At 42.6% G+C, this 12,761-nt stretch overlaps 1 protein-coding gene across 2 annotated transcripts in view; it reads left to right on the top strand.

Moving 5' to 3' along the window:
* The window catches only part of Pxd (Peroxidase), a 310,908-nt gene that overhangs the window by 270,478 nt on the left and 27,669 nt on the right, over positions 1-12,761 (top strand). For both annotated transcript variants that reach the window (XM_067139197.2, XM_067139206.2), the window contains 2 exons: positions 6,898-7,045; positions 10,478-10,634. In XM_067139197.2, the coding sequence (XP_066995298.2) occupies positions 6,898-7,045; positions 10,478-10,634 (305 nt within the window). The remainder of the gene's footprint in view (positions 1-6,897; positions 7,046-10,477; positions 10,635-12,761) is intronic.

Below are 12,761 nucleotides of genomic sequence, written 5' to 3' on the forward strand. Positions count from 1 at the left end.
TCCACAGAAAAAATAGTTAAATATGAGAAGGTTTAAACTAGTTGTCACTTTAAGGACGGTGAAGTTGAGAAATCATCTGATTTCTTTAAACAAACTATTCTATAGGTTGTCACAGTTTGATCTGAGGAAGTTACACTCTTGTAAGGACTCTTGTAATGACTCTCATGGCTATAGTCCTACATCATTTAACCATTTAAATTTCTCTGAAGTAAATATCGGAAACAGATCAGCCTTAATTTCACAAAACCCTGGATGGTATCTTTTGTCTGGGCAACCAGTAGTTATCGGCTTGAAAGACGATAGCTTTATGAAAGTGGTGGTGGTGGTGATCACTGTTTTAAGGTGAAGTACATCAATACCTCATCCATCACAACTGATCTGCATTTAGGGCAGTCGCCCAGGTGACAGATTACTTACCAGTTGTTTAACTAGTATTTTCGTAGTAAGTTAGAAATGTATCGAATTCAGTTAAATTAACTGGAGGATAAAAGAGAAGAGTACCGTCCCTTGGAAGAATGAAGGGATAAGCAAGGAAAAGGGAATACTCGTGAAGGGCACAAATGTGAAAGACTCTCCAGGGTATGAGGAGCCTAGCACAAGAAAGTAAAACAATTACCATACTCAGGTATGGAACCCGTGGTCGCCAAGCTACGCTCCCAAGTTCAGAGCTCAGCTGCCTCTTTCGACAGGCAGAAGATACAGTGGCTGTATTCTATCCCACCAAACCAAACCAAACCAAACCAAACCCCATGGCACTACAGCCCTTGAAGGGCCTTGGCCTACCAAGCGACCGCTGCTCAGCCCGGAGGCCTGCAGATTACGAGGTGTCGTGTGGTCAGCACGACGAATCCTCTCGGTCGTTATTCTTGGCTTTCTAGACCGGGGCCGCTATCTCACCGTCAGATAGCTCCTCAATTCTAATCACGTAGGCTGAGTGGACCTCGAACCAGCCCTCAGGTCCAGGTAAAAATCCCTGACCTGGCCGGGAATCGAACCCGGGGCCTCCGGGTGAGAGGCAGGCACGCTACCCCTACACCACGGGGCCGGCATTCTATCCCACAGAGGCATAAAATCAGGAAGTTTACGGTTGTGGTCGATGGATCCATTAAGGCACTCATCCAGAGTTGACCTGGGATACGTGAGAGTGAGGTTTAATCCACTCTACCCCGTGGTTGAATGCACCACCTTCCAGATCTAATGCTATAGATGGGAGAAACCCAGACCAACAGGGCAGGAGGGTACTATGTTATCTCCTAAACGTCAGCAGTAACCTCTTTCTACCCCGCTGAATTATGTAGCATTCAAATTACAGTAACGATGTACTTATGAATATTTGCTGTCACTGTACGCTGACCATGAGTACCTGTACTGGCTACAGCTGTATGACACACAAGAGTGACTGTACAGGCATGAGTAATTATAATTCATGGTCATGGGAACTGACTGACGCATTGCGAGCATTGTTAGCGTCACCTGACAAGCAGAAGTATGACCTTAGAACTACGGAACGAGTTCCAGATACGTGGCAAAGCTAAGGATATTTCCTAAAGTGCCTGTTTCTTTCTGTGGATGTTAAACACGGGGAGTAAAGTTAAACATCCACTGTAGGTCAAATTATGAGGAATAAAAGGCATTTGGTATCTTTACTATGGCCGGGCTGAGTGGCTCAGACGGTTAAGGCGCTGGCCTTCTGACCCCAACTTGGCAGGTTCGATCCTGGCTCAGTCCGGTGGTATTTGAAGGTGCTCAAATACGTCAGCCTCGTGTCGGTAGATTTACTGGCACGTAAAAGAACTCCTGCGGGACTAAATTCCGGCACCTCGGCGTCTCCGAAAACCGTAAAAGAGTAGTTAGTGGGACGTAAAACAAATAACATTAAATTATTATTATTCTTTACTATGAATTAAAATGAGATGGTGTCTGTTTGTTTGTTCCGTATATGATCGAAAACTACTGTATCGATTGAGCTGAAATTTGATAAGGATACATAGCATAGCGCAGGGCCTCTCAAACGCCCAAACTCTCACGCGTGCAGAGCGAGGTGCATAGGCTCTGTGCACTGTGCATCGGTACGCTTCGCCTCAACTCGGCTTGACTCGGGTGGTGTAGTGTGCTGAGAGCGACGAAGCGTTTGGTGGTAGACGACGTGTTTATCAGTGAAATAGACAAGCGCACGACAACAACACAATAATGGAGCAACCTGTTTCGAAGAAAGCAAAGACTTCCGAAAGTCCATTTCAATCGAACTGGGAACTTTCGTATTTTTGTTTGTTTGTTTGTCGTGACGATAACGCCAAATGCTTAATCCGTGGGACGATAATTACGTGCGTAAGAAAATCATCTATTGAAAGACACTACAACAGACTACATTCGGAAAATTATTGTGAAATCATAGGAGACGTCAGAGAGAAAGAATTACGGAAGTTGAAACAGCTTGAAGAAGAGCATTCTATATCCACAAATGAGTTTTGTTCCAGTACTGTAGCATTTTCATTTTGGTTACGGGTTCTGCATTTTTTTAAAATTATGTTTACATTCCTCTCAAACATGTATGTGTATTTCTAATTCACTTTTTTAATTTTTTTAATAACACTGGTAACCTTGTCCCATACAACTGTGCGTCTCCGCTCACCACACGTAAACATTTCGCAGTGGGGGAGAAACAGCAGTGAAGGTGAGGAACGCGGAGAGAGGCCGAACGGGGAGACAGGTGTAGGGAGAGAGGAGTGGGGGGCCTGCACTCTGGTCAACCAAGCGAAGTCGTCTTTTGCACCGTGCACAGTGCATGCACCACGCGCATGCACCCTGAGAGGCCCTGGCATAGCGAGTAGAAGGGAAAGTGTGACCTCTCACCTAGTTCATCGGTTCCTCCGCTATGCGGCTCTTCCACCAGTAAGTGGGCTTGAGCTTACAAGTCAGCCTACGAATAAAAGACAATTATTGCGTGCAATATATTATGCTTTTGCTTACCATTCCAGAAGTCAGCTGTCACATAGTTTAGACTTCCGGGTAAACTTTGTGGTCTTAGAATATTTTAATTCCTTTCTCATCTGTCTTGTTACACAATACAATCAACACTTCATATACCGTAATACAAGTGTAGGGATAATGTCCATAATATGGTCATGGCTGCGCCGTAATCCTTGCGAATTAATAATAATAATAATAATAATAATAATAATAATAATAATAATAATAATAATGTCCGCCTCTGTGGTGTAGTGGTTAGTATGATTAGCTGCGCCCCACCCCCCAGAGGCTCGGGTTCGATTCCCGGCTCTGCCACGAAATTTGAAAAAGTGGTACGAAGGCTGGAACGGGGTCCACTTAGTCTCGTGAGGTCAACTGAGTATATGAGGGTTCGATTCCCACCTCAGCCATCCACGAAGTGGTTTACCGTGGTTTTCCACTTCTCCTCCAGGAAAATGCGTGGATGGTACCTAATTTAAGCCCACGGCCGCTTCCTTCCCTCTTCCTTCTCTATCCCTTCCAATCTTCCTATCCCCCCATAAGGTCCCAGTTCAGCATAGCAGGTGAGGCCGGCTGGGGGAGGTACTGATCATTCTCCCCAGCTGTATCCCTGGCCCAAAGTCTCTTGCCTAAATCGTTTTCCCAGTCCGCTAAGAGGTCAACCATGTTCTCAGTAAAGTCTAGTGCTTGCCTTATTTCATTGTGTACTATAGCCTTATTTGTCTCTTCTGTCTTCTTAGCCAGTGTTCTCATTTGATTGACAGTCCTTACAGTAGCCAACAGTGAACAACTTAAGAGCTCACACTTTCTCTCCCAAACGCTAAGGATATAGCTTGAAATCTCCAATCATCCAAGGGATACTTTTGATTTCGATATATCTCATCGTTTCCAACTAGTGAGGGGATTTTACAGGAGTCTGTCCTAAATTTGGAAATGTTTTCCCCTATAACACCTAAAATAACGGGTAAAGTGTTGGCCCTATCGATAAATGAAGTACAGCGTGTGGCCTTGGAATTAAATGATTTTCAAGAAAGGTAATATGCATTTTTTTTGTGACTAACAGTTTCCGAAAAAAATCAGCTTTCTTGCGTTTTTGGCTGTGGTCGCCTTCGCTTATGAATAGGGGTGCAGATAAAGGGTACAGATCTCTGCACATGGTCATGAGGGTATTTAGGGGTTGTAGTAAGGATGTAAAGAAGAGGGCGTATAAGTCTCTGGTAAGACCCCAACTAGAGTATGGTTCCAGTGTATGGGATCCTCACCAGGATTACTTGATTCAAGAACTAGAAAAAATCCAAAGAAAAGCAACTCGATTTGTTCTGGGCATTTTCCGACAAAAGAGTAGCGTTACAAATATGTTGCAAAGTTTGGGCTCGGAAGGCTTGGGAGAAAGGAGACGAGCTGCTCGACTAAGTGGTATGTTCTGACATGTCGGTGGAGAGATGGCGTGGAATGGCATTGGTAGACGAATAAGTTTGAGTGGTATCTTTAAAAGTACGAAAGATCACAATATGAAGATAAAGCTGGAATTCAAGAGGACAAATTGGGTCAAATATTCGTTTATAGGAAGAAGCGTTAGAGATTGGAATAATTTACCAAGTTAGATGTTCAATAAATTTCCAATTTCTTTGCAATTATTTAAGAAAAGGCTAAAAAAACAACAGATAGGGAATCTGCTACCTGAGCGACTACCCTAAATGCAAATCAGTAGTGATTGATTGACTGATTGAATGATTGATAGGCTAAGTCGTTGTTCGTTTGTTAACAGGCCAGCTAAATAATGAACATGATATTCTACGGAAGGCGTTTGGAGGCTACAGTTGTATTGTTGAGAGTCCTAAGTGTGCTTATCCATATTTGAGAACTGCTGTGGGCTGTGGTTTATTTATTCAGCCATTTTCATTATCATCATGTATATTCCGTGTTTTATCTTTTTAATATTGTGTAGATTTAGGATTCATATTTAGTGGGTTTATAACTCACATTTCATTTTGCGTCATTACCTGGAGAACCAGTGCTTTAGTCACGGCCAACTTGCGTGGCGTGCTCTTGAGTGTCGGGGAAAATAACATATATTTATGTACCCGATAAGAAGGTAGTAAATATTGCCTACGAGAGCGTTTTGTAAGACTCGCGTACACTTGCGGGCCACCTTAATTTAATAACTTTTATCCTAGCTCATAAATTCCCTACAAAGAACGGGTACTTTAGCTAGTTGCCAATACATGCTTATTACGCCCATTAGTGCCTATTTCACTATACATGACTATTTAAGCGCCTAAAACTGTATTTATACATTTTTTTTTTTTTTTTTTTTTTTTTTTTTTTTTTTTTTTTTTTTTTGTTGGTCGGCCGGTAGTATAGCCCGATCACATCCTGTGAGTTTCAGAGGACAATCTCTCGATTTAGGAATATTCTGACTGAAACGAGACCTACATTTACACCAGAAAACCTTGAAAAATACACAGAGGTCAGCTGTAGTGTAGCTGAACAGCAAGTTCACAGAACTGAAATTAACAAACTGGCACTTCCTAAAGCTTTCTCCAATTATCTGTGGACTGCACTAATGTGAATTAAGTCAATTTTCTACGACCTCATGCCCTTCCCGACTCCAACCCTATGTAGAGTGTTTCTATGATGTGTTGTATGCAGACGAAGGTGTGTATACCGATCACAAACCCGCAGATCCCTAGTCAAAATCTCCGACCTGGCCGGGGTCATCAGAACCGAAGGCCACAACCCTGACCATTCGGTCAAAGAGCCAGACCCTCCCTGCACTAAGTATAGGTATACTTTGTATATTCTTTTTAAGGAAAAGACCCCTGGAGATTTCTGTGCAGAGCAGCTCGGCAGAGCACTGGCCTTCTGAGCTCAAGTTGGTGGGCTTGATCCTGGCACAGTCCGGGGGTAATTGAAGCTGCTCAAATACGCCAGCCTCGTTTCGGTAAATTTACTGACAAGCAAAATAACTTCTGCGGTACAAAATTCCGGCACCTCGGTGTCTCCCAAAACCGTAAAAGTAGTTAGTTATTATTATTATTATTATTATTATTATTATTAGAGACTGTCTGGCGGAGGCGGTAGAGGCGTGCTTGGTTCACGCGGAAGGACATGGGTTCGATTCCCCGTCAAGAAGTCGAAAAATTTAAGAAAAGAGATTTACACTTCCGGAGGTGCACATGGCCCTGAGGTTGACTCAGCCTACTCCAAAAATGAGTACCAGGTTAATTCCTGGGGCAAAGGTGGCCGGGCGTAGAGCTAACCGCTCTACCCTACCAAGTGCCGAGGTTACGGATAGTGGAAGCCTTTCCCTTTCGCCCCTCCCATGGCCTTCATGGCCTGTACGGAGATGAATTTGCTTTGCTATTATTATTATTATTATTATTATTATTATTATTATTATTATTATTATTATTATTATTATTACAATTCAGGAGACATTTTGTCCCGTTAGTTCAAAGCCTCGTGACGCTGCACCTCCGATGGGCCTTGGCCTACCGAACGAACACTGCCCAGGCCAAATGCCTGCAGATTGATGTAATGCGGGGTTAGAGCGAAGAACACTCTCGGCCATTATTTTGTTTGATTTAAATCCCACTAACTTTTTGTGTGGTTTTCGAAGACGCCAATGTACCAGGATTTTGTCTCTCACGAGTTCTTTTGCATGCCAGTAAATCTACTGACATAAGGCTGTCGTATTTCAACACCTTCAAATACTACCGGACTGAGCCAGCCAGGTACGAACCTGCAACTTGGGTTCGGGAAGCTAGCATTCTATCGAACTCGGAACCCTCTAAATCAGGCTGTTGTTCTTTTTTTAGAAGAAATGTACTTGTAATGGATACATTTATGTTTATTCTTATGACACTTTTCGGGAAGTAAGGATACTTGATGTTACATTAATGTGGGTATCTTTGTCGGTTACAGGTCCAGAGAATTCTAGGCGACATGGCTTGATCTACGATACCCATGGCTACACTCATGACTACGATGAGCATGTAGACCCATCTGTTATCAATGGCCACGCCACTGCTGCCTTCCGGTACTTCCACACCAACATCGTTGGCTTCCTCAAGTAAGTTCAAGTGTTATATATCTTTAAACTAATAGTTAGAATGGATGACAGTCTGACGAATTTTGTCAAATATTTTTAAAAAATGTAAAAATGTAAAATGAAGTAACAAAATGTAAAACGCATTGTCCGGCTCCATGGCTAAATGGTTAGCGCGCTGGCCTTTGGTCACAGGAGCCCTGGGTTCGATTCCCGGCAGGGTCGGGAATTTTAACCATCATTGGTTAATTTCGCGGGCACGGGGGCTGGGTGTGTGTGTGTCATCTTCATCATCATTTCATCTTCATTACGACGCGCAGTTCGCCTAAGGGCGTCAAATCAAAAAGACCTGCATCTGGCCAGCCGAACTTGTCCACGGACACTGCCGGCACTAAAAGCCATACGCCATATCATTTCACAAAATACATTCATATGTTCATAACCATTAGCTAAGAAAAAATACTCAAGCTTGCTAAGCATCAATAGAATGCCATTATATAACTATTAAAAAACCTTCCTTCAAAGTATGAATAGAAATCTTAGATAAGAAAACAGTAAAACGTTAAAGTGCATTGTTCTATTGAAGTTGTATTGACTGTTAACAAAATATATATTAATGGTACCGGTACTGCCAGAAATATTTTATATATATATTAATTCTTGGAATACGTGATCGACTTGTGCTGAAAATATTTTGATCCATGTAGGTATTTATATTGATATGGTGATAAATTTCTTGATAAAATTGTTACCCCGGAAACCACTAAAACTTACAACCACCGCCTTCTTAAAATGTATTCTAAATATACCGCATACAACTAGTCAGTTTAAATTATATTTTTCAGAACTAACTAAAATTTTAACATTTAAAAAATATTAATATGTCTTTCAGTAATTATTGGAATGGTGATTCAAAAATATAATATATAACTCATGAATGAATGGGTGTTATGTTTTACTCGTATGATTTACTTCCCACACGTAACAAAAGCACCCCTTTAGCCATTTGTTATGTAAATTACTACGGCTCTGTACTATCTGTTGGCTTTAATTTTGATTCCCGGGAAAAACAAAAGTTAATAAATACCTAACAGATTTATTCTAACACTACAGTATATTTTATTTAACTAAAGGAGTTCTCGTAAAAGGTTAATAATTTATACATGATAAAGAATGGCCTCCGGAGAGGCCTGGTCAGCGTCCGTGATTTCCATATGGGCGTCTTGGATTGGAGGCATGCCAGCGCTCCAAGTTTACTTTCTTTCTTCATCCTTTCCCTTTATCTTATACAGCAAAAAAACCTCGAAGGCCTGCAGATTACAAGATGTCGTGTGATCGGCCGTTATTCTTGGCTTTCTAGACTGGGGCCGCTACCTCACGGTCGGATAGCTCCTCAAATGTAAACATGTAGGCTGAGTGCACCTTGATCCAGCCCTCAGATCCAGGTAAAAATCCCAGGTCTGGCCGCGAGTCGAACCCTGGGCCTCCGGGCGCCGGCTATTACTGTTATTTATTATTATTATTATTATTATTATTATTATTATTATTATTATTATTATTATTATTATTATTATTATTATTATTATTATTATTATTATTACGTCCGTCCTATCGTTCTTGACAAACATCAGGGTGTCAGAATTTTGTCCCTCAGGACTCCTTTAAAGTGCCGGGAGACAACGACACGGAGTTGTTTCTTTTAAAATACCCTTTGAAGGCCAGCGATCTGAGGCGAATTTGATTCTTGAGTGTGTTAGATAGTCGATGGTGCGCCGCTGTACACTTTGCCGTGATCATAGTGGTCGACATTTTGAACAATACTGTAAGAAAACAGTTCTGTATTTATTATGTACAGTGCAGAGAGTCGCCCATAAGGTTCTGTTTGATCTACACGCCTTGCAGCACGGCTGGACCCGTTCGTGTGTACTGGAGGAGCTGTGTCGCTTTAAGACGTCCCAATTATTGAAATCGTTGACAGTTCCTCTCCATGCGTGGCTGTAAAGCACTCCGTGTCCTCTCTTGGATTATCACCCTCTTTGAGACACCCTGTCTTGCAGAATGTGACAAGGAAAGAAACGCTTTAGACCTGGCTTGGCTATTTGTATTGAAATATCATTGTTCCGGGTTGTCATCTTGCCATTAGATCGCGCTGTGGCAAAGAATTATTTCAAGGGTTTAAACTGACGTATCCTTGCCTTATCTTGCTAGCTGTATTAAGAAGAGTGGAAAAACTACCTACTAAAAGCCGCGCAGACACTTGCTCGGTAGACTCCATCGTCCTCGTAAATCTAATACCGTCAGGGTCGGAAGAGAACACCTTAGTGCCAAAACCAAGCTGTACGTTCACACTGGCACAGTTTTCCCTGTGGGTTTGGGTGACAAAACATGCACGGTATCCCCTTCCTGTCATAACAAGTAACTAAAAGGGGAATCCCCAGAGGCTCTCATCTTCAGGAGCGTTGTTTGGCAACCACTGGGTCTTCAGCTGATCTGAAATTTCTTCCACTAACTTATACCAGGCTCCTCGCTATCATCTTTCCTGTCTGACCTCCATGGGTCAAATCGTGTTCTCTTCCGACCCTGACGGTATTAGATTTACGAGGACGATGGAGTCTACCGAGCAAGTGGCTGCGCGGTTTTTAGTAGGTAGTTTTTCCACTCTTCTTAATACAGCTAGCAAGATAAGACAAGGATACGTCAATAGCTGAACAAACATTCTACAAGTAATGATGTTTTCCCGTAATGGTACAAATGAAGGTGAATTCTTCAAAGTTAGGTAGTCATCAAATATGAGTATGTCGATAATAGATTAAACCCCTACAGTGATTATTACTGTATGCTGTTTTGTAACTTTTTAAATCGTGATTTGTACAAGTCAGTTTTTATATCGTCGAAGTTACTCGAAATAACGAAGTCTTACAAATCGAGATGTATGTTTACCTGTAATTTTTTCTGCAAATTTTCGGGAACTTCAAAGCTGATAGGACATGAAGAGTGGGACACGTAAGGCGTTTCCTCGGGGGTTGAGGACAGGTGTACACGAGCTCAGTTGGCACTTCACGAATGTAATACGAAATTAGATGTATCTGTTACACTTACTACAACGGTCTGGGCATCACAGTGCAGAACCATCAACATAATTCGTCACTAGCCGCCAATGATTGGGGTAACAAAACGAATAAATCATAACTATTACTCTGTAACAAGCCATCGGGGACCACGGATCCCTTCTACCAATATACTCGGAAAGTATCCTTGAACAATCTCCAAACATTTATCGGTGGAGTTTGGGTTCGCCGTGTAGATCAAACTCCGGAAGTTTGAAGGAAACCAGTAACCCTATAGCTGTGGTTTCCACTTGTTAGTTCAGTTTACGTTTCTTCTTATAAATCTGAAACGAAATGACATAATGAAAGAAGGAGCAAGAGTGAGCTGAGTTATATTATTGGATTTCAGGTTGGTAGGAGAGCACCGTGAGAGTTATGGAGCCCTGCGTCTTAGTGACCACATGAACAAACCTCAGGTGATCGAGGAACACGATAACTACGATGACCTCCTGCGAGGCTTGAGCACACAACCTGAGCAGGACGTGGACCAGCACTTGAGCAAAGAGGTGAGTACAGGACACAATTCCTAACACGGGACTTCGACAGTCACAACCTTAGTGCCAAAACCAAGCTGTACGTTCACACTGGCACAGTTTCTCCTGTGGGTTTGGGTGACAAAACATGCACGGTATCACCTTCCTGTCATAACAGTGACTAAAAGGGGAATCCCCAGAGGCTCTCATCTTCAGGAGCGTTTTTTGGCAACCAGTGGATCCCTAGCTGATCTGAAATTTCTTCCACTAACTTATACCAGGCTCCTCGCTATCATCTTTCCTGTCTGACCTCCATAGGTCAAATCGTGTTCTCTTCCGACCCTGACGGTATTAGATTTACGAGGACGATGGAGTCTACCGAGCAAGTGGCTGCGCGGTTCGGGTCACGTAGCTGTCAGCCTGCATTCGGGAGATATTGAGTTCGAACCCCACTGTCGGCAGATCTGAAGATGGTGTTCCGTGGTTTCCCCATTTTCACACAGGAAAATGCTGGGGCTGTACCTTAATCAAGACCGCGGTCAATTCCTTCCCACTCCTAGCACTTTTCTATCCCATCGTCGCCATAAGACCTGTGTCGATGCGCCGGGCCGTAAAGCAAATTAAAAAAACAGGGGAGTCTTTCATTTTCACGCTCTTAGTGTCCCTTAACTTCTTCGAAGCGTCAGACCTTCTCCATTTATTCTACTAAACTAACAAACTAACGCCATGGCACTACAGCCCTGAAGAGCCTTGGCCTACCAAGCCACCGCTGCTCAGCCCGAAGGCCTGCAGATTACGAGGTGTCGTGTGGTTAGCACGACGAGTTCCCTCGGCCGTTATTCTTGGCTTTCCAGACCGAATTCCTTCTACTACTACTACTACTACTACTGTTTTCATTCTCCCCTTAAGGAGGAGGTGGGCCTCTTAGTCGGTGACGCCGTTCCTCGGGCCAGGAGATTTGTGTCGGGGAAGGAGATGTGCGGAGATGATGAGAGAGTTGGTGGCCGTGGCCTATACTAGGAACTGTCCCGGCATTCGCCTTAGAGCAGGAGAATGGAAAACCACGGAAAACCGTTCTCAGGACAGTCGACGTTGGGGACCAGCGCCTCTCCGTCTCACGAATACAGAGGTGTAGAAGGAAATGTGGAGCCTGGCACAAGTAGGTGGAAGTACCATATCTGGCTAAGGAACCCTTTGTTCAGATCCCCCAAACGTTACCACCTTTTAGTCGCCTCTTGTGACAGGCGGGGGTACCGTGAATGCATTCTACCGCCCCCATCCACAGGGGGATCTTGGGGGAGACCTTTACCAAGAGCAGTGAGGCAATGGATATTAGACATCAACTAAAAGTTTAAGAAAGTTTAACAAGGACATGGGGGCCGATCGTCGTAATGTAACCGCATCGTGCACCAAGATTAAACGGGGCAATGTTACGCGCTGTGAGTACGAGAAGATAAGGTATAATATATTAGATAGTATTAGATAGTATCTTGCCAGTTATATTCGTATTTTTCTTCGTGTACGGCAATCCTTTTGATACTTAAGCATTTAACCAAACGCAGTATAGTGTAGTGTAGATACATTGTAGTATAGACACAGTACGGTACCGTACATTTAGATAGTGCCGTATCTTGCCTGCTATATTCGTGTGTATCTATTACACCCTAATACTAATAATAATTTGTCTAAGCATTTAGCTTCGTTGGTAATCTTTGAGTACAGTAGTTCTTGCAAATTTCATTTCTGTTGTGCTTAGTAGTGACATACGGTACGGTACCGGTATCGTAATTAGGATACGTCTGAAAGTAGTTTAAAAATTACTGTAGTGTACTGTACAGTAGTATACGAGTAATATCCTATTAGAATTTAGTCTGCTTATTTTATTATTGTAAAATATTTGTGTAGTACTGGTGTAGTAGAGGTATCCGTAGAAACTCTTACTAAAATATTGTTGAAATTAGGATAGGCTTAATTGCAGTTTGGAATTGTGTAGTTCTTGTGTATTATTTTCGATATTCAGTAATTAACAGCAGTTTTTATCCTGTTAGGGGTTGTAGGATAAAAAAAATAAAGCACGACTAAGTAGTATTGTAGTGTAGTCGTATATTAATTACCTTATTGTTGTGTACCATCCCAGACAATATATCCCTCCGTTCATTT

The sequence above is a fragment of the Anabrus simplex genome, chromosome 1 (genome assembly GCF_040414725.1).
Source record: "Anabrus simplex isolate iqAnaSimp1 chromosome 1, ASM4041472v1, whole genome shotgun sequence".
In the NCBI taxonomy this organism is placed as follows: Eukaryota; Metazoa; Arthropoda; class Insecta; order Orthoptera; family Tettigoniidae; genus Anabrus; species Anabrus simplex.